This window comes from Sorex fumeus, unplaced genomic scaffold (genome assembly GCF_029834395.1).
Source record: "Sorex fumeus unplaced genomic scaffold, SorFum_2.1 ptg000047l, whole genome shotgun sequence".
Lineage (NCBI taxonomy): Eukaryota > Metazoa > Chordata > Mammalia > Eulipotyphla > Soricidae > Sorex > Sorex fumeus.
In genome coordinates, this window is record NW_026606104.1 from 44,771,746 (window position 1) to 44,793,398 (window position 21,653).

The 21,653-nt window shown below is 45.3% G+C and overlaps 1 protein-coding gene and 1 non-coding gene across 3 annotated transcripts in view; both read left to right on the forward strand.

The window, feature by feature from the left end:
• The first annotated feature begins 1,787 nt into the window (after nt 1-1,787).
• LOC130032293 (U6 spliceosomal RNA) lies at nt 1,788-1,894 on the forward strand. Its single transcript, XR_008793829.1, has one exon. It is a non-coding gene; the product is annotated as a U6 spliceosomal RNA (small nuclear RNA).
• A 1,115-nt stretch (nt 1,895-3,009) lies between these two features.
• YTHDF2 (YTH N6-methyladenosine RNA binding protein F2) overlaps nt 3,010-21,653 on the forward strand; it is a 28,692-nt gene continuing 10,048 nt past the window's right edge. The window contains exons 1-4 of one of the 2 annotated variants that reach the window (XM_056123221.1): nt 3,010-4,060; nt 4,558-4,582; nt 5,280-5,359; nt 9,649-11,247. In XM_056123221.1, the coding sequence (XP_055979196.1) occupies nt 4,034-4,060; nt 4,558-4,582; nt 5,280-5,359; nt 9,649-11,247 (1,731 nt within the window). In that variant the 5' untranslated portion in view covers nt 3,010-4,033. The remainder of the gene's footprint in view (nt 4,061-4,557; nt 4,583-5,279; nt 5,360-9,648; nt 11,248-21,653) is intronic. The other variant, XM_056123222.1, reaches the window with a different exon arrangement.

Consider the following 21,653-nt stretch of genomic DNA (forward strand, 5'->3'; position numbering starts at 1 on the left):
CGGGTTGAGTGTCCCTCCCTGCCCCGAGCAGAGCTCTGGAGCCGCAGACCTCTGGTATCCAGCCACAGCCATGCTCAAGGCCACACTCCACACACTCGAGGAGCCTCACGCATGAAGAAACTGGCAGAGGAATCCAGGTGCATGGGTCCCAGGGCTGAGATCTCTAAGCCTGCTCTGATCAGGACTGGGCCTCCTCCACCCAGATCCCCCATTTTCCAGTAGCTATGCAGTTACACACACAAATTCCCGCCCTCCCCCCCCCTCCCCCCCCCCATGAAATCCCATCAACAGCCAAGATCCAGAGACTATAATACAAAGCTCCTGGAAGTGCGTGGCCGCATATGCGGCCGTGGAACCTCTTATATTCTAGTTCTCCTTCTCAGAAAACCCTGCAAGCTACTGAGAGTATCCTGCCCGCAAGGCAGAGCCTGGCAAGCTCCCAGGTGTATTCGATATGCCAAAAACAGTAACAATGACTCAAAAACAAACAAAATAAATAAAAGGGATTTACTTCTTAATATACCAGGTTGCAGAGATGAAACTAACTCAATCTCTTTTCTACTAAAATGTTCTTTTCTCCAAACCCTGAGGGTTCTGGCCCCAGAGAATGACTCTTTTTTGATTTTGTTTTGGCCACATATGGTGGTGCTCATGGGCTCAATGCTCAGGGGTCACTGCCCGTAATAATCATAACTCAGGGTATGCAGTGCCAGGAATGGTACCCAGGTGTCCTGCTTATAAAGCTTGTGCTCCAGCCCACTAAGCTTTCCCTATGACATAAAAAATATTTTTTTACATTATAGACTTCTTCCTTCTCTTCTTAGAATTTAAAAATATCAGTCTTGGGTGTTGTGTTTCTACAGAGGCCTGTCAAAGGCAATCGAGTGAACTAATTCATGTTTAGAGACTATCCTTCTCCCAATAATATTTGGGTTTTAACTGCCGACTCCAGGAGGACAAAAAAATAATCACAAAAACTAATAAAATTAGGCACTATAAAGAGATATTGGGAGAAGGCAATTTTACCATCATCGTTAATGGAATAATAATAATAATAATTATTATTATTATTATTTTCAGCAAGCAGGTAGTTTATTGAGCTGGCTAGCCAGGGTCAAGCCATCAGGCAAGACGGAATAATTATTATTGAAATGGTTGAATTCAGAAAAGATTTTATTTAAAAGAAGGGGGGAGAAAAGAAAAGGCATATGGGGGGGGCCAGAAAGATGCAGGGCTAAAGTGCTAGATTATACTGGTCTGATCTGGGTTTAATCCCCTCTTCCCATACAGTCCCCAAACACCTCTTGGAGTGATCTCTGAGTACAAAGGCCTGAGCACTACCAGGTTTGCCCTCCTACTCTCCTCAAAAATAAATAAAAAACCCAACCCAACACAAAAATAACAACAAAAAGAATGCTGGGTAACTCCAAATAATGGGGTTAAGTCTCCTTAAGATTCCCCTAACTTGGGAAACCTACAAAAATAAGCCTACAGCAACATGGTGCCTGAGCGATAGTATAGCAAGTAGGACATTTGTCTTGCATGCTGCCCACCCATGCTCCATCCCCTGCACCCCATATGGTCTCCCGTGCACTGCCAGGAGTAATTCCTGAGTGCAGAGGTAGAAGTAAGCCTTGAGCATGACCGGGTGTGATCCAAAAAAGCAAAACAAAACAAAAATGAGTCTACAAAATGCCACATTTAATTTGTTTTTATTTTTGCTTTATCCACACAACCAATCTTTTAGACAAATATTATTATTCCCTTCATCAAATGAAAGAATCTCAGGGCTCGCTTCGGCAACACATATACTAAAATTGGAACGATACAGAGAAGATTAGCATGGCCCCTGCGCAAGGATGACACGCAAATTCATGAAGCATTCCATATTTTAAAAAAAATAAAGAATCTCAGAAAGGTTTAGTTTACCAAATGTTGCAATTTGGTAGAGGAACCAGTAGTTAGTCCTTTCACCTCCCTAGATATGACTCCCACTTTTAGACCTTTCACCATACCACACAGCTTACTGCTTTCAAGGATAAGTGCAGGAAATGAAGTTTATACATAAATCTGGGCCATGGGGTTAAATGGTTCAGTATCAAAAAGAGTGTTACTACATTTCTTTTATTTTCCTGATAGGGTTCTAAGTTTGGAACTTGACAGTTGACTGTCTCTGCCAGAGTTCATCCTTTAATGCTGCCTGATGTCATTCCCTTCAACCACAACTTTTGCTAAGGATAGAAACAAATGCTTAGAACAAAATTAAAATATAAAATTCATTATGTTATGCCAAAGTTTATTGTACTACAGAGTCCAGCAAAGTCACCTGGACCCAGAAAGTTGACACCCAGTAGCGCATTATTTATCTGTTTACTACTATTTACAATAACTAAGCTCTGAGAAAATGCTCTGTTTTAGGACCAAATATTCCTGTGTGAATTGGGGTTGTTCAAATGAAAAATGCTTTTGTCCATTTTTCCCCCCTCACCCAGTGATGATCCCAGGAGGAATCACTCCTTGGAGGACCATATGCTGTGCAGAGACCAAACGGGTTGACTGCTGAGCTTAAACCCGATCTACTTCCCCAAGTCCCTGTACATTCTTTGGTTTGTCTCAGGATTCTGGTTCCTGAACACAGGAATTTTCTCATAGTGGGTGGGAAAATTTTTTGCTATTTAATACTTTTGTGATATCGGGCACATTCCTTATTATGTTTCTTCTGTTGTAAGTCGGGAGACAGAGCTATTTTAAAGCCTTCAATGGCTTTGAAAACGCCTAAAAGCAAAAGCATAACCCACAGCAGGTATTAAAATATTTCTTTGAAAGACTGAGAGGAAGAGGATGCAGTCTGAATGGTTTCGGTTTGAAAAAAAATTCTCCTTCCTTACATTTACAGCTATTCTGGATTTGTTGAAAGTACTTGGAAAATTTTGCTTACATGTGTGAGAGGCTTTTTTTTTTTTTTTAAGAGGCGGGGGCAAAGCACACCCGGTGCTCAGGAACCACTCCCCGCGGGGTTTGGGGGACCATATGGAATACAGGGATTGGGACCCGGGTCGGCCACGTGCAAGTCAATCGCTTTACTACCGCTCTGGATCCCCAGATGTGTTTTTTCTTAGAAATAAAGTTCAACGGATTATCGGGCGGGAGGGGGTGGGGGGCAGGCGACTTTACCGTAAAAGACTCGCAGACTCTCCTGCCTCCCGCAGTGCCAGAGAAAGTCTTTTTGCAGGAAACTAGATTTTTGTGTGTTATTCTTTTAATTTCTATCTCCGGGACCTCTATTTTTGCAGTCTGATAAAGGTAAATAATTAGGCCATGCCCTGGGGAAGGGGTTTCTCGAGGCACGACCCTCCCCCGCCCCAAGTTTTCCTGCGGGGTCTATGAGCCCTCTCGGGGCGCTCCCAGAGCCGGGCGGATGCCATTTGCAGCTGGGAAGCAGGTTCATCTTAAGGTCGCTCAGGTTTCGAGGGTCGCCTCCTCGCTGGGAAACCGTTTTTCTGTGAGTTTTCTCAAGCCGACCCTCCGCGCTCCAGGACAGCGAAAACCTCGTGGTCCGATTCCCCCCCACCCCCCTCCTCCTAGGCCCCAATCGCGACGCGGTGGGGGCGGGGAGGCCGCACGCGCCGCTTCCGCTCCTCCAGCCCGCCAGGAGGCGCTGCGGCCCCGCCTCTCCCTTCCCGGGGTGCACCGCGCCGGGCGCCTTCCGCGTGGGTGAGTGAATGTGAGAGTCAGCGTCGCGCCGCGCGCGCCGTCCGCCTCCGCCGCTCGGCGCCCTTATTTTGGCTGCGAGGGGCGGGCGCGCGCGCACAGGCATAGAGACGAGCGTTGAGCCGAGGGGCTAGAGCGTCGCCGAGTCGGAGCCGGAGCCCGAGCCGCGCGCTTGAGTCTCCGCTGCGTCCGCCGAGGCCCCCGAGTGTCAGGGACAAAAGCCGCCGCCGCGCCGCCAGCTCCCGCCGCCGGGGCTCATCTGCCGCCGCCGCCCCGCCGAGCAGAGTCCGCCGCCGTCGCCCCTCGCGAGGATCCGAGAGCCATGTCGGCCAGCAGCCTCCTGGAGCAGGTACAGGCCCGGCCCGCATGCCTCGGCCATTGTGTGAGGCGAGAGGGAGTCGGACTAGGCCCGGGCCCGCCGCCCCCGGCCGGGCCGCGCCGCGCCGCTCCGCGCCGCGCCGGCGCCCCTCGCGGGCTCGGTTCCGGGCCTCTCCGCCCGGCCGCGCCCCGCGCCTCGCCCTCCCGCCCGCTCGCCCCTCGCCCCGCGGGCCTCGGCGCCCGGCGGCCGCGCCGCGCTCCCTCGCCTCAGGGCGCCGCGGCGCTCTCCCGCCGCCGCCCTCTCGCCTCCCCGGGAGCCCCCGGGTGTCCTCGCGGCGCGGCGGGCGCGGCCCCCGCGTCTCCCCCGCCTCCCGCTCGCTGCCTCCCCCTCAGCCCCGCGCCCGACGCCTCCCCTCGGGCCCGCGCCTCTCCGCCCGCCTCGCCTCGGGCCCGGCTTTAATTTGTCTTTCCTCCTCCCGGGCCTCCCGCGGACCGCTCGCGCCTCGGCCACGTCTCCTCCGCCCGCAGAGACCCAAAGGTCAAGGAAACAAAGGTGAGGCCGGCCCCGCCGGCGGCCCGGGGCGGCGCGGGGGGTGCGGGGGGCCGCGGCGGCGGGGTGGGGGGCGGGGTCTGCGGGCGGCGCCCCGGGGAGACGCGCTCTCGGGAGCCGCCGGGGTTCGCAGGTGCCGCGCGCTGGCTCGCTCGCTCGCTCGCTCGCGCGCGCCTTGGACCCGCTCGCTCGCTCGCTGGGGTGCGTGCAGCTGGCGCCCAGCTTGTTTTTTTTTTTTTCTCTTTCTCGCCTCTTTTTTTTTTTTTTCTTTCGGGAACAAGGAGTAATTCATCGCGGGCGGGGGTGGCTACGGCTTCGAGGCGTCCCAGGTCCGGAGTTTCCTGTAGGTCTTAGGAGGCCTTTGTTTTTCCTCCGCGTGGACCGCACTCTGGAAGTGCTCGCCGGCGCGGGGGGAGGGGCGGCGGGCGGCGGGCGCGATCGCCGGGAGCCAATAAAATGACCTTCTTGGATCCACTTGCTCTCTCGGTGGAAGGAGGCGTTTTCCGGCCCCTGCCGAGTGCTGCCCCGCGCGCGCTCTGGCCCCGCGTTGGTCCTCTGCGAATGGAAACTTCCTCCCTTGCCGCGAGGTGTCTCCGCTCCGGACCGCGTGGATGCGAGCGAGAGAGCGAGCGTGCGAGCGTGCGTGCGGGCGGGGGAGGGAGGGATCGAGGCACTCCTAATTTGAAAATTTTCCCTTCAGTACAAAATGGATCTGTGCACCAGAAGGATGGATTGAATGATGACGATTTTGAACCGTACTTGAGCCCACAGGCGAGGCCCGTGAGTAGTTAACCGTTTACGTGCCCAATCAGACGGTGTGCGTGTGTGTGTCTGTGTTTTCTCTGACCCAGCAACTCTGTCTTGAAGACTATCCGTGTCCGTGTTCTAACGATAGGTATTACAGAGTCGACGGTACCGCCAAGATTCTCATCTCTAATGTCAACAGACGCTGAACTCAGTACTGCTGGTGACATTTCCCACGTCCTAATAGTGGCATCTGTTTAACTAGTTCTTCCGAAACAGGAGTATAACAGTGCAAAGTTACTTTCAAATACTGTGCATGTTAAAACTCTTGGACTTGTATCGCCCAAACCAAGCTCTTTTAGGAAAATAGAATTCACTTGCTGTGAAAAAACTAATAAATTTGCCTGAGCTTCATTCAGTGTTGCTGAACTTGGTTATCCTTCTGGTCACTGGTTAGTCGTCTATTTCGGAGTTAGGTGCTCACTTGTTTAGTTGAGTGGTAACATAGAAACGAACTTTACAGTACCACTGGCTTCTCTGAGGAGACAGGATTTGCAAAATTGAGTAAAAAGAAGGTTTTTAAAAGGAGGTGTGTTAGGAGAAGCTAAGATCAAGAATGAGTTGACAGTTTGTACTGTGAAGATTAGTTGTACTTAGTAACATATTTTGTGCACGTGGAAACTTCTTTTGTTCATTGTGGGTTTTTTTTTGTATTAACAGATCCCAAAGAAATAGTTCTTAAACTTGTAGCTAATAGCTCTAACTCCCTAGAATAAAAGCCAAAAGAAAGTTGATAGTAATTCATCTAAAAGATTTTTATGGAGCATTTATATAAATTCCGAAAATATGTTATGTGGTATGTATAACATCCTCGAATAAATTGACTTTACTGCATGCCCATATTTGGATCTAATTTTTCCATGGAAATTTTGGATTGCTTAGGTAAATTTTTCTGATTTGAAAGTTTGGAAACTAAGTATTGGGGAAAAGTTTTATAAAAGACAACCAGTTAATCAGGTAAAGTAGGAAAGGAAGTAGAGGAATGAACTATTTATAGGTTCCTGCTATTGAAGTAGTTTGCTTACATAATCATTATAACCTAGAGTGTGGGAGCATTTGGAAACATAATTCTAGGCAGTTCTTGTGAAACATTGTGTAATTCACATTTTTAAGCTTGGGGCATGTGGGAACCTGCCAGTTTAAGGTGTAAGCATTCAACTATATAATAGCATAGTCTGTGATATTAGTGCATTTGTTCTTTTTTGAGTAAGCAAGTCTAAAAAAAATTGGAGGTGATGGATCAGAGAGTATACTATCAGAGAGTATCAGTGGTAAGGCACTTTCACACAGCTGACCCTGTGCAATCCCAAGCATCCTATATGGTCCCCTTTGCAGAGCCTGGAATAACTTGAGCATTGCCAGGTGTGGCCCAAAACCAAAACAGCAACAAAAATTGGGGGGGAAGGAATAAAATTTTGAATAGATGGGTAGCATGGGAAATTTTGTTTCTTATTCTGTATTCCTTTCAGCATGGAATTTTGTCTTTCATGATCTGTTGAGTAATTCATTCTACTTTTAAACAATATTGTTTATTGCCTCCAATGGAATAATGCTTTAGGCTTAATCTGTAATAATAGGCTGAACTTATTATACATTGGGGTTTTAATCTGTTAAAATTTTAGTGTTCTCATCAAGAACTATACTGCTTTTTGCTTTTTTCTTTTTGGGTCACACTCGGCAATGCTCAGGGGCTACTTTAGGCTCAGCACTCGAGAATTGCTTCTGGAGGTGCTTGAGGGATCATTTAGGACCTGGGGCATCATACCTGGGTGGTCTGCATTCGAGGCAAAAAACCTATTACTATATTATCTCTGGCCTCAACTATACTGATCTTAACTGAGTGTATATGTGAAAGGTCTTTTTAAAATTTATTTCGAATATTTTTAGACTATACCTGATGGTGCTGAGGGCTCTGTTCTCAGGGATCACTCTTAGAGATGCTCTAGGAATCCTGTAGTGCTGGTGATCAAGCCACTGGATCAGCAGCATGTAAAACTTTATCTGGCGATCCACAGGGTTTACTCCTATCTCCGCACTCAGGAATCACTCCTGGCAGTGCTTGGGGGACCATATGGAATGTCAGGAAACGAACCTGGGTTGGCCACGTGCAAGGCAAACAACCTACCTGCTGTACCATTATTGTTCCAGCCCAAGACTGTAATTTTTTTGAAAGGAAAATTTTAAATTGGCAGAGAAAAGCACTATTTGCTTTGGTAAACAGACTTAAGGCCTAACATAGTTAACGGTCATCTACTTTTAAGAACAAAGCTCTTTTGTCAAGGTAACAGATTCTACGATACCAGAGCTGTTTTGGACTTTTGGTGAGGTGCTCTTTATTTTCAGTTAGCTGTACCTATGTGAAGATACATAATATAGATAGATCAGAAGTATTTTTTTTTCTTAGTATGATGAGAACTTTTTCGATTTTTCCGCCCCTCTCAGAGAGCTCAGCAAGCTACCGAGAGTATCTTGCCCGCACAGCAGAGCCTGGCAAGCTACTCGTGGTGTATTTGATATGCCAAAAACAGTAACAACAAGTCTCACAATTTGTTGTGAGACGTTACTGGTGCCCGCTTGAGCAAATCGATGAACAATGGGAGGACAGTGCTACAGTGATGGAACTATTGGATTTATTGGAAAAACATTAGTACTGTTCTACATACAGTCTAAATAGACTCAGAATGAGTGAGATTTTTGCTTTATAGTTTGTTGCATTTAAATTTATCAGGTGTTTTTTTCTAGCATGATTCCTTTTTTTCCTTCCTCCGTTTGTTGTTTTTTGGGCCATTCCCAGCAATGCTCAGGGGTTACTCCTGGCTCTGTGTTCAAGAATTAACTCCCTGGCAGTGCTTGGGAGACCATGTGGGATGCTGGGGATCGAACCCGGGTCGGCCGTGTGCAAGGCAAGTGCCTTTTTCCCCACCTTGGTGCTTGATTTTGGGCCACACTTTGCTTATTGCCAAACGGTTACTCTTGGCAGTATTGGGGACCCCCCCCCCCCGTGCCAGGGATTAAACATGGACCTCCCATACACTTGAGCTCTCTACCCCCATTCTCCTGTTTTTTTTTTTTTAATGGAAAAGTTAAATTTCAGCTTCTAGCCACTTTATAGATGATTTTTCTAGTTTTAATTTCTCTGGAAGCTTAAGCGCAGTTCCTTTCAGAGTTATAAATAGTGGCAATATGAATGTTCTTAAATAATTTGCCAGAAACCAGCACTGTAAACTTGATTTAGTGAGTCTCCAGTTGTTCTTTGGTTTATGCAGTATAGACTTTTGATTTAGGACTTGAATTTTCCAATTCTTGATTTATCAAGCAATTTTTGTACTTTAATTTTAATTTTTTAAATTTTTGGTTTTGGGGTCATACCCGGTGATGTTCAGGGATCTTAAGAATCACTCTTGGTGGGGAACTATGAGATGCCAGGGATTGAATCCAGGTCGGTTGCATGCCCTACCCACTGTATTATTGCTCTAGCCCATGTTTTGTACTTTAATAGAAAAGCCCTTTTAGCACTGAACATTTGTTCTGCTAAAATTCCTGCTCTTTTGACTAGGAATATAGCATAGAAGTAGAGCATTAACTTTGTAGTGTGAGAACTTAGGTCCAATCCCCCAAAAAAAGTATGTTTCCATAGCACTTCTACAGAGCAAGACTTACCACTGCTGGTGAAATTCTTGATTTTCCTTATTTTTTTTAAAGATTGGTTTGGCCTATACATACATACACACACACACACACACATATATATATATATATATATACACACACACACACTAGTTTAGGTTTTTTTGTGTGTATATGTGTGGAGCCAGGTATCATGATCTCAGGGTCTCACATGTGAGTCCTGTACTCAACCACCAGGTTTTGTTGTTGTTCCCAGTTTAAATGTTTAGGCATTTAGTTATTAAGCCAGAATCTCTTAAAATATTCCAAGTATTTTTACAACGCAGCAGGTTTATAGGAAGAAATCATTTGGTCAGGACCAGAAGAAGCAGTACAGTGGGTGAGATACTTGCCTTGCCCATGCTGATCTGAGTTCAGTTTTTGGTACCACATACGATCCCCTGAGTCCCAAAAGGAGTGATCCCTGTGCATAGCCAGGTGTGGCCTTTAAAAAAAAATAAGAAAAATCATATGGTTACCTTTTAGGTAGAAATGACTGAAGTATTTTGTGTGAATAATTGCAAGAGGAAATGTGATTATTTTGTTTTTGTGTTTTATTTTTTATTTATTTGCCTTTTCTTTTCCTTTTTTTCCTACAGAATAATGCATATACTGCCATGTCTGATTCCTACTTACCCAATTATTACAGTCCCTCCATTGGCTTCTCCTATTCTTTGGGTGAAGCTGCTTGGTCTACTGGGGGTGACACAGCCATGCCCTACTTAACTTCTTATGGACAGCTGAGCAACGGTGAGCCTCACTTCCTACCAGATGCAATGTTTGGACAACCAGGAGCCCTAGGTAGCACTCCATTTCTTGGGCAGCATGGTTTTAATTTCTTTCCCAGTGGGATTGACTTTTCAGCTTGGGGAAATAACAGTTCTCAGGGACAGTCTACTCAGAGCTCTGGATACAGTAGTAATTATGCTTATGCACCTAGCTCCTTAGGTGGAGCCATGATTGATGGACAGTCAGCTTTTGCCAGTGAGACCCTCAATAAGGCTCCTGGTATGAATACCATAGACCAAGGGATGGCTGCATTGAAGTTGGGTAGCACCGAAGTTGCAAGCAATGTTCCAAAAGTTGTAGGTTCAGCGGTTGGTAGTGGGTCCATTACTAGTAACATCGTGGCTTCCAATAATTTGCCTCCAGCAACCATTGCTCCTCCAAAACCAGCATCTTGGGCTGATATTGCTAGCAAGCCTGCAAAACAGCAACCTAAGTTGAAGACCAAGAATGGCATTGCAGGGTCAAGTCTTCCACCACCCCCAATAAAACATAACATGGATATTGGAACTTGGGATAACAAGGGTCCTGTGGCAAAAAACCCCACACAGGCTTTGGTTCAGAATATAAGTCAGCAGTCATCCCAAGGGTCTCCCCAGACTGTGGGTCAGCAGGCTAACAATAGCCCGCCAGTGGCTCAGGCATCAGTAGGGCAACAAACAGGGCAGCAGACACAGCCATTGCCCCCACCTCCGCCACAGCCTGCCCAGCTCTCAGTCCAGCAACAGGCAGCTCAGCCAACCCGCTGGGTAGCGCCTCGGAACCGTGGCAGTGGGTTCGGTCATAATGGGGTGGATGGTAATGGAGTAGGACAGTCTCAGGCTGGATCTGGATCTACTCCTTCAGAACCTCACCCAGTGTTGGAGAAGCTGCGGTCCATTAATAACTATAACCCCAAGGATTTTGACTGGAATCTGAAACATGGCCGGGTTTTCATCATTAAGAGCTACTCTGAGGACGATATCCACCGTTCCATTAAATACAACATCTGGTGCAGCACAGAGCATGGTAACAAGAGACTGGATGCTGCTTATCGCTCCATGAATGGGAAAGGCCCTGTTTACTTACTTTTCAGTGTCAACGGCAGTGGACACTTTTGTGGCGTTGCAGAAATGAAATCTGCTGTGGACTACAACACATGTGCAGGTGTGTGGTCCCAGGACAAATGGAAGGGTCGTTTTGATGTCAGGTGGATTTTTGTGAAGGACGTTCCCAATAGCCAACTGCGACACATTCGCCTAGAGAACAACGAGAATAAACCAGTGACCAACTCCAGGGACACTCAGGAGGTGCCTCTGGAAAAGGCTAAGCAGGTGTTGAAAATCATAGCCAGCTACAAGCACACCACTTCCATTTTTGATGACTTCTCACACTATGAGAAACGCCAAGAGGAAGAAGAAAGTGTTAAAAAGGTAATCAGTTTACCATTATAAAAACTTTAAGGGGAAAAGAACTGGGGAACAGAAGTATACTATTAATATAAGCTCTATAAATAAGATAATTAACACTTTAAGTTCTTTATACTTGGTTCTGCTAATTAAACGTTAGTGTGATGGAATATGGGAACATGAGTGAATGACAGAAATGTGGGTTTAAAGGAAACGATACAGAGAAAATGAATTTATGTGATGCAGAATCAAGTGAAGAATAAATGAAAGAAAAGCATAGGGGATAATTGAACCGTGAACTTAATTCGAGGTATGAAAAGATTGTGACTGTAGTGTGACAGGAGAAAATGGTTTTGGTACTATGGTTATTTATGTATTTGAGAGTTGGTGTATTCCCATGTCCCACTTTCTGACAATTCACAGTTTTAAGAGGCTGTATTTCAGAACTTCTGTCTTTCCTCGTGTTTTCAGAACTTTCTACTAGTAGAAAATGTTAAATAAAATTCGTAAAGTATAATCAGAAAAGGTGATATTTTGCTCTTGGTATTTTTTTCTGTTTCAGTGTAGTCACTTTATTTCTTTAACAAGTGTGAGAATCTTGAGCAGTTTTAGAGAATAGGGTCAAAGTACAGAGTTGAATATATTTGAGAGTTGGTAATACTTGGGTTCATATGTATTGAGAGTAAATGTGAATATTAATGATCCTAAACAATCAGTAGACTATTTAGGGCATATCTTCAGATTATCTAGAATGTAGATGTAGGAATTAGGTGAAAAGAAGGGCAAGGAGATTATTTCTTTTTTGCATTTTTGAACTACACCCAGTGGTGGTGGGGCTGTTCTTGGCATAATGCCAGGGCACCAAGAAGTGAAAAGAATACACCTGGGACACCCTGCATATGAAGTGCTCTGGCCAAGCCCCTGAGCCATCCCAGTTTGTTATTTTTGGGCTACACCAGTGGTTCTTTTTTTTTTTTTTTTTTTTTTTTTTTACACCAGTGGTTCTAAGGGATCACTCCTAGTGGGGCCTAGAGAGCCTTATAGGATGCCAGGGATCCAACCTTGCTTGGCCCTGTGCAAGATAAATGACCTATTCTCTTGGTATCACTCCAGCCTAGTGCTACCTAAAATTTTATTTAGTGTTTTTTTTTTTTTTTTTTTTAAGGGGCGACTCCACAGTTTTGGGTTGTACTTGGTAGTACTCATCTCTTATTGCTGGCACCTGTCGTCGCTCCAGGTGGTGCTTAGGTCCTTAAGTGGTGCCAGAGATCAAACTGGGGTCAGTCATATGCAAAGTGTCTTAATCCCAGTACTCTCACACCTTGTACACTGCTAGGTTTTATTTTGGGGAGTTGGGGGGGCACGCCTGCCATTGCTCATGAGCTACTTCTTTCACTGAGCTCAGGGTTGCTCCTAGAGGTGCTGGTACCAGAAATTGAACCTTAACATGTCTTAACATTTAACATATTAAGAAAACATTTTCTTAAAATATCTGTAATTGACAAAATGGGAGGGAAGAATCTTAAAGTTGTCTTTCATTTCTGTGAATTCATTGGGATCATAAGTGTGTGACCTAGGATCACACACATGTTTTTGGGGGTGTGGTGGTTGGAGCAATAGCACAGCATGTCGGGATCTTGCCTTGCACAACGCTGACTGCAGTTCGATTCTCAGCACCCCATATAGTTCCCCAGCCCCATCAGAAATAAGTCCTGAGCACTGCAAGTTGTGACCCAATTCTCCCCCCTCCCCTCAAGAAGTCTTGTGTAAGATAACACAGTGGGCTGGAGCATGTACATCGCATGCCACCTAGAATGATTCCTTTTCTTGCTTTTTTTTTTCTTTTTCGGTCACACCTGGCAATGCACCTGGGTTACTCCTGACTCTGCACTCAGGAATTACTCCTGGTGGTGCTCAGGGGACCATAGGGATGCTGGGAATCGAACCCAGGCCGGCTATGTGCAAGGCAAATGCCCTACCCACTGTTCTATCACTCCAGTCCCGATTCCTTTCCTTTCTTAAGCCCAGCAGAGACCTTATAATGCTCCCACTCCCCTCCAAAAAAGAAGACGACCCCATTTACTCAGCAATGGGAGGTGGGGGAGGGAGAGAGGGCTTCTTGATATATTTCTTCCTTGGTGACACAGTTAGCTGCTTAGTTCAACTAAAGCAGGATGGTCACCACCTTTTGTAGTATGTTGCTGATGAATAAGAAATGGATCTGTGCTTGTCAATGATGGAAGGTAGATTACTGAGAATGTCAATAAATATTCTTGAACTTGAACCTCGAAAATAAGCAGGTAAGGCGCATGCTTTGCAAGCAGTGTCCTGGCTTGATCCCTGGCACCATATATGATTCCTGAATGCAGAGCTAGGTATAAGACCTGAGCGCAGTGGATTGTGGTCCCAAACAATAAAGATCAGGCAGTAATTTTAGGAAGATGCTAATATAAACTCGTATGTGTTAGAATCAATAGGGAAGAGTAGCACATTTGAGGAATTTATGTGTGTTAATCATATTTATTTGTATTAAATTCACACGAGTGGTTCAGGAAATAGTTCAACATTTATATGTATTTTTTTTTGGGTCACACCTGGTGGTGCTCAGGGCTTAATTCTGGCTCTGTGCACATGGACTTTCTTGGTGGGCTCAAGAGACCATATGGGGTTCTGGGGGTCAACTGGATTGGCCACGTGCAAGGCAAGTGCCCTACTGCTGTGGTCCCAGTGGTTGAACTTCTTTTTTAAGTATATAGTTTTATAGATATACAGCTTGTGGGAATTGACCAGCCTTGGGATGTTTTCAGAATGTAATAATTAGTAATCAAGGTTTAGAGTCTTTGTTAAAGCTAATGGATCTTAGAACTGTCCCATAAAGACTTTGGATAAATAAGTATCTTAATTGTTCTCAAACTGGTAAACCACCAAAGTTAAGAGTAAGAAATAAAAGCTTTGATTATACTTTTAGTATAATCAAATTACTATTTAGTTTACTTTCTGTAAGAAGAGCTTGCTGGGTTTTCAAGGTCCCTAGGATTACTTTTAAACCCAGTTACCATTTCACAGTATTGCCTTTCTCCTCTTGTTGCCCACTATTATCCTTAATATTCTTACATAACTGATTAAATTGTTCTTCCAGGCTTTCAAGACAAAGTAAGTTTCATGTAATGGGATTGATAATTCTTTGAGGCAATAGACCTCTTTGATTGGTTCCTTTATTTGGGGAGGATGGGCTACACCCAGAGGTGCTCATGGGTTACTCAGGAATCATTCCTGGTGGTGCTCAGGAGGCCATATGAGATACCAGGGATCAAATTCTGGTCTGTGGCATGCAAAGCAAGTGCCTTATTCATTGCATTTTATTTCTGGCCCCATGATTTTTTTTTTTTTTTTTGCTTTTTGGGTCACACCTGGCAATGCACAGGGGTTACCCCTGGCTCATGCACTCAGGAATTACCCCTGGCGGTGCCCGGGGGACCATATGGGATGCTGGGAATCGAACGCGGGTTGGCCACGTGTGAGGCAAATGCCCTACCTGCTGTGCCATCACTCCAGCCCCTCGCCTCATGATTCTTGTGTGTGTATGCTTTTGTATTATGTACAAGTTTGCAGGAACACCTTCATGCCAGATTGGCATGGTAATTCAGCAAGTAGGAAAATACGTAAACTTTATTCTGAAACTGATGTCACAGCTGTTTAAAAATTCTGATTATACTTGTTTCTTGTTTCTTGGGCTGGAGAGATAGCACAGTGGTAAGGCGTTTGCCTTGTGCGCGGTCAACCTGTCTGACACAGGATCAGTTTCTCCGTTCCTCTTGGAGAGCCCGGCAAGCTACTGAGAGCATCTTGCCCGCACGGCATAGCCTGGCAAGCTATCCGTGACGTATTCGATATGCCAAACACAGTAACAAGTCTCACAGTGGAGACATTACTGGACTCGCTCGAGCAAATCAATGAACAACGGGAGGACAGTGCTACAGTGCTACTTGTTTCTTGACAAAACATACTGAAGCAGGACGACAGTGATTTTTGGCCTGCTACATTTATTGACTTGTTCTGTCATGTGATTTAATGTAATTGAACAGGCAATAAGTGACTTGAAACTTCCAGAAAGCAACAGTGATTTCCTCCATGAGTGGTTTGCTATGTTGTATTCTTCAGAAAATATTTTGTAGTCTGCATTTTTTAATTTTTCTGTAACTTTTTTGTATGTTTTTGATTTTTTGCTTTTGGGCCATATGCAGCAAGGTCCAGGATTTACCCATGACTTTGTACTCAGGCATCACTGTGGGCAGGGCTTGAGGAATATATATTGCTGGGATGGAACCTGTTTTGTCTTTGTGGAAGGCAAAATGCCTTACCTGCTGTACTATATCTTCTGTCTACTTTGTTGGTATTATGTGTGTGTGTGTCACATCCAGTGTTGCTGAGGTTTTAGTACGGGTTCTGCACTATGGTTATTCCCGGGGAGACCGTTTGGTGCTACAGGGATTTTACTCGGTCACCCGTGTGTAAGGTGAGTGCCCAGACTGCTGTACTGTCCAGCCCCTTTCGTGAATTGTTCTACATTCTTTTTGTTTGTGTGTTAGGAGGGTTGGGTGGCATGGGGATTATGCTTAGCAGTGAACCTGGGTCCTCACACATGGAAGGCAAGTGCTAATTGAACAGCCATGTCCTGGCCCTGTCTCTACTTTGAAATAGTCTGGCATAATAGGAGTAACTTTGTGCATTAGTGGTCTTTGTAAACTTCACAAAATAGTTATATACATTCACATAACTAATTTTTTTTTCTGCCCTGTATCTGGGGATCACACTTAGAGCTTCACGTGCAATATATGTGCTGTACCACTGAGGCACATCCTTAATCTTTTATTTAACCTTTCATTTTTTTTAGTTTTTGAGCTACTCTTAGGTTTTCTCAGGCCTGATTCGTGATGCTGAACTTGGGGATCTCTCTGGGTGTGACTTGGGGATCTTATGGTGCCAGGGTTTGAATGCTATGGTTATTGTGCTTTCAAAATGGTTAATTACTGGTTAAAGTGGTAAAGGTACTTTATCTGCCATACTATTCTTTGCGAGAGTATATCGCCTGCATGGCAAAGCCTGGCAAGCTACCCGTGACGTATTCGATATGCCAAAAACAGTAACAAGAGGTCTCATAATTTGTTGTGAGACATTATTGGTTCCCACTTGAGGAAATTGATGAACAGGACAGTGCTACAGTGCTACTATTCTCTCCACCCCCATTTAGATGATAATTTATAGTAAAATATGATTGAGGACTGATTCTCTTAAAGCCTAGTCAGTGAGACTCAGGCTCTTATTCTGAAGAATTTGAAAGCTAATGGAGAGTGGGTAGACCGGTCACACTTTTTTCTCACACGGTCCTCCCGTTATTTATCGATTCGCTCGAGCGGGCCCAGTAACATCTCCATCATGAGACTTGTTGTTACTGTGTTTGGCATATCGAATACGTCACGGGTAGCTTGCCAGGCTCTGCCATGCAGGTGAGATACTCTCGGTAGCTTGCTGGGCTCTGCGAGAGGGGCAGAGGAATCGAACTCGGGTCGGCCATATTGGCCGCTTGCAAGGCAAACACCTTACCTGCTGTGCTTTCGCTAGAGAAAATGTAATTATAGTGATAATAGTTTAGGGTTTATGTATTGGAGGGGGAGTTCTAAATCAGGGGGTTTAGGGGATTCTCCTTGTGATTCTCAGCATACTGGAATGACAATGTGAGACCCTGAGTACCTGCAGTGGTGCTGGGATTAATTGGGCCATCCCAGAGATGATCAGGAAGATCAGATGATGTGTCAAACCAGGGTTGCCCCTTAAACTCTGTACTCTCTCAACCACATAGTGCTGGGGAAAATCTTACCCCATGGGCCTCAGTTTATTGCTCAAATGTCATGGAATCCATATGCAACACTATGGTTCAAACCAGACTTAGCCACATGGAAGGCAAGCTGCTTATTTATTTGCCACACCTACTCTTGGCTCTCTGCTCAGAGATCACTGATAATGGGGCTCAGGAGACCATATGTGGTACTGGACATTGAACCTGGTGTCAGCCCCTAAGGCAAGTGCCTTTCTTGCTGTATTATTTGGCCTCGAAACAACCTCCCTCTGTAGCTTCCCCATCTCCCACACCCCACTTTATATTTTTTGAAATTCCGGGCCAGAGTGATAGTACATCAGGTAGAGTGGTTTGCCTTGTATATGACTAGCCCAGATTTGGTCCCTGGAATATATCCTATGGTCTTCCTGAGTCTTGCCAGGAATAATTCTTGAGTACAACACAGAGCCAGAAGTAAACACTAAGCACTACTGGGTGTGGCCCCCTGGCCCCCCCCAAAAAAAAGGAAATAAAAAAATTTCATTATAATTGAGAAAAGCAGGATTTTATAAACACTACTACATATATATATATATATTTTACTTTTTGGGTCACACCTGGTGATGCACAGAGGTTACTCCTGGCTCTGCACTCAGGGGTCACTCCTGGTGGTGCTCAGGGAACCATATGGGATGCTGGGAATCGAACCCGGGTCGGCCGTGTGCAAGGCAAACGCCCTACCTGCTATGCTATCTCTCCAGCCCCTATATATATGTATATATATATATATATTTTTTTTTTTTTTAGCAGAAGGCCAATAAATCACGGCTTATAGTGTGTTTGGATGTATTTACAGTTGTTTAAATTTGATGGAGTATGGTAATGGATTTATGCTGATCTTTTCTTTTTTGGGCCTTTCTTGTGTAATCATGCTGGAGTAAAGTGCAGTCTTGAACCATTAATGGCCCAGCATCCTTATCTGTGAATTGTACAGTTTGAAAAATTTAAGATGAAGGTGTTTGGGCCACACCTGGCAGCACTTAGAAGTGGTATTTGGGGAACCATATATAGTATGGGAGACTTGAACCATTGACTCCTGTCAATGTTTGGGGAACCGTATCTAGTCTGGGAGATTTGGACCATAGTTATGGCCATTGTCACCATATTCAAAGTTAGTGTCTTGTTTCTTCTACTCTCAAGTCTTGCTTATAGTTTTTTATGATGTGGTTATTATCACACTGACCACGGGAGGTGTTGCTTTTTGGGCTATTTCTTTTTGGTGCTCAGGAGGACATTCAGATACTGGCGATACCATCATGCAAAGCTTGTGCTCTAGCCTTTTTCCCTCTGTGATCCAAGATTACAGTTTTATAGTTTTGTTTTGGGGGGATTTTGGGCCATACTTTGTAAGGGTCATGGGCTATTCCTGTCTCTAAGGGGTCTACTCTGCTTGGGACCATATGTAGTGCTGGGAGGCCTTATGCAAAGCAAGCACCTTACATGGTGTGTATCTCCAGCACAAGACTAGAGTTTTAAAAGAATGGACAGGCAGGGGCTAGAGTGATAGACAGCGGATGGGGCATTTGCCTTGCATGCAGCTGACCTGGGTTCAATTCACAGCATCCCATATGGTCCGCTGAGCACTGCCAGGAGTAATTCCTGAGTGAAGAGCCAGGAGTCAGCCCTGAGCATCGCTGGGTGTGACCCAAAAGGCAAAAAAAAAAAAAATGGACAGGCAAAGCCTATTTTTATTTTAGTGTGTTTATTTATTTTGGGTGTGGGCACTCTGGTAGTGCTTACTTCTAGCTCTGCACTCAGGGATCATTCATTCTTGGTAGGGTTTCGGGAAACTAAGGATTGATCCTGGGTTGGCCTTGTGCAAGGCAAGCGCCTTACCTGCTGTGTGCATCCCTGTTTTATTTTCGCATGTATGGTGCTGGGGATTGAACCTAGGTCCTCACTTACAAGGCTTGTGCACCATCTCTGAGCCACATCTCCAGCCCTGAGGATCAAATTAGGATCTATTTGAAATGAATAGGGTGCTTGCCTGTGGTTGACCCAGAGTCCACCACATATGTTCCCTTGATACCTGGCAGGAATGAACAGGAGTATACCAGGTGTGGCCCAGTCATCTCTACCCCTCCACCCCTTGCCACCTAATCTGAAGGTTTAGGCTCTTTAAAGAACTCATAACTACTTAAAAGTGGTCAGGAGGGGTCGAAGCAATAGTACAGCAGGTAGGGCATTTGCCTTGCACACAGCCCACCTGGGTCCAATCCCCGGCATCCCATATGGTCCCCCGAGCACTGCTAGGAGTAATTCCTGAGTGCAGATCCAGGAGTAACCCCTGAGCACCGCTGGGTGTGACCCAAAAAGAGGGAAAAAAACAATTTTAAAAAAGTGATCAACAGTGGTAAAAGGGGTAAAGTTTTTTGAACTTCATTTAGCAGTGCTCAGACCTTACTGCTGACTCTGCACTTGGGTCACTCCAAGTGTACTCTAGCCTGCAAGTAATATTTCATATTGTAAGGAGTAAGTATCTGGTAGGGGTGGGGATGGAATTTGGGTCATGCCTGGCGATGCTCAGGAGTTATTCCTGCCTCTGCACTCAGGGGACCATATGGAATACTGGGGATCAAACCCAGGTTGGCCATGTGCAAAGCAATGCTGTACTGTTGCTCCTGCCAGGAGTACTTTTTTCAAAGTGCCGTCTTCTCCCAACTATACTTTTAATTTGGGCATTTAGTCACTATAGTATCCAAATTTTAGTGATATAGAAGTCAGGAAGGAACTGTTCTTTAGCCAGATGTGTTTTCTTATTTTCAAATTTTAAATTTTTTTATTTATTTTTTCTGCTTTTTGGGTCACACTCGGTGATGCTTAGGGGTTACTCCTGGCTCTGCACTCAGGAATCACTCCTGGCGGTGCTCTGGGAACCATATGGGATGTTGAGGATCGAATCCGGGTCCGCTGTGTGCAAAGCGAAGGCCCTACCCTCTGTGCTATTGCTCCAGCCCCTGTTTGAGCCTTTTAGCAAGTTTGTTGTATACACACACACATATTTTGGGTTGTGTTTTTTTTTATACATATTTTTGTTTTTGAGTCACACCCATCTATGCTCAGGGATCACACTTGTCAGGAATGGGGAACATACGTGTTGCTGGGGAATCAAACCGTTGTTGGACTTAATGGACACATGTAAGGCAAGCATCTTTCCTTGCTATTACTATCTTTCTGACCTCTTAAAACCCTTTCTTGTTATACTTAATTAAAATACAAACTGTAAAATGTAGTTTGTAATAGCTAAAAAGAGTCAAGAGGCCAGAGAGAGAGAATAAGGTTTATGACTTTGGTTCAACTCCCAGCTGCTTATGTCTCTCTGAGCAGTTAGGACATTGCTCCTGAGCACAGCCAGGAATATAGCTCCCGAGCCAGCGCTGCATTGACCCTAAACCCTGAAAAAGCAACAACAAAAATAATTTCATTTGGACTTAGCATTAAATAGCATTTTTATTTAATACTTGTTTTTGGGTTGTGCCTGACAACAGTGGTCAAGGGTTACTCTGACTTGTGAGTCAGTTAAGGATTGCTCTGGTTGGTGCGTAGGACAGCGTGGTGTCAGGGATCAAACTCAGCCTCCATGAAAATTATATGCTCTGTTCCTCTGTTCTCTTTGGCTACTGAAGTGATCACTTTCAGACATTTGTGTATATATAATATAAAATGTAGTTTGGTGTCTCTTTGTTTTGGTGGAGCACATCCGATTGTGCTCAGGGTTTCTGTTATCTGCACACAGAGATCACTCCTGGTGGGTCTTGGGGAAACCATTTGAGGTGATAGGAATTGAATCCAGGTTCCTGTATTATCCTGTACATCACTTTTTTTTTTTTTGCTTTTTTGGGGTCACACCCGGCAATGCACAGGGGTTACTTTTGGCTTTGCATTCAGGAATTAACTCCTGGCGGTGCTCAGGGGACCATACTGGATGCTGGGAATTGAACCTGGTTGGCTACGTGCAAGGCAAATGCCTGGTATACAATTGCTCCAGCCCCTATATATCACTTCTTTTTATACACACACACACACACACAGAGCACTGTGGCACTGTCCTCCCGTTGCTCATCAATTTGCTCGAGCGGGCACTAGTAACATCTCCATTGTGAGACTTGTGTTACTGATTTTGGTATATAGAATACACCATGGGGAGCTTACCAGGCTCTGCCAGGTGGGCGAGATACTCTCAGTAGCTTGCTGGGCTCTCCGAGAGGGACTGAAGAATCGAACTTGGGTTGGCTGAGTGCAAGGCAAATGTCCTACCCACTGTGCTATTGCTCCAGCCCATGTGTGTGTGTATACACACACACACACACACACATATATTTGGCTTTTTGGGGTCACACCCAGCTGCGCTCAGGGGTTACTCCTGACTCTGCACTCAGGAATCACTCCTGGAGGTGCTGGGTGACCATATGGGATCCTGGGAATTAAACCCGGGTCTGCCACGTGCACGGCAAACACCTTACCCGCTGTACTATGGCTTCAGCCCCATATATCGCTTCTTAACCCCACATTCAGTGCATTGGTGTTTATAATC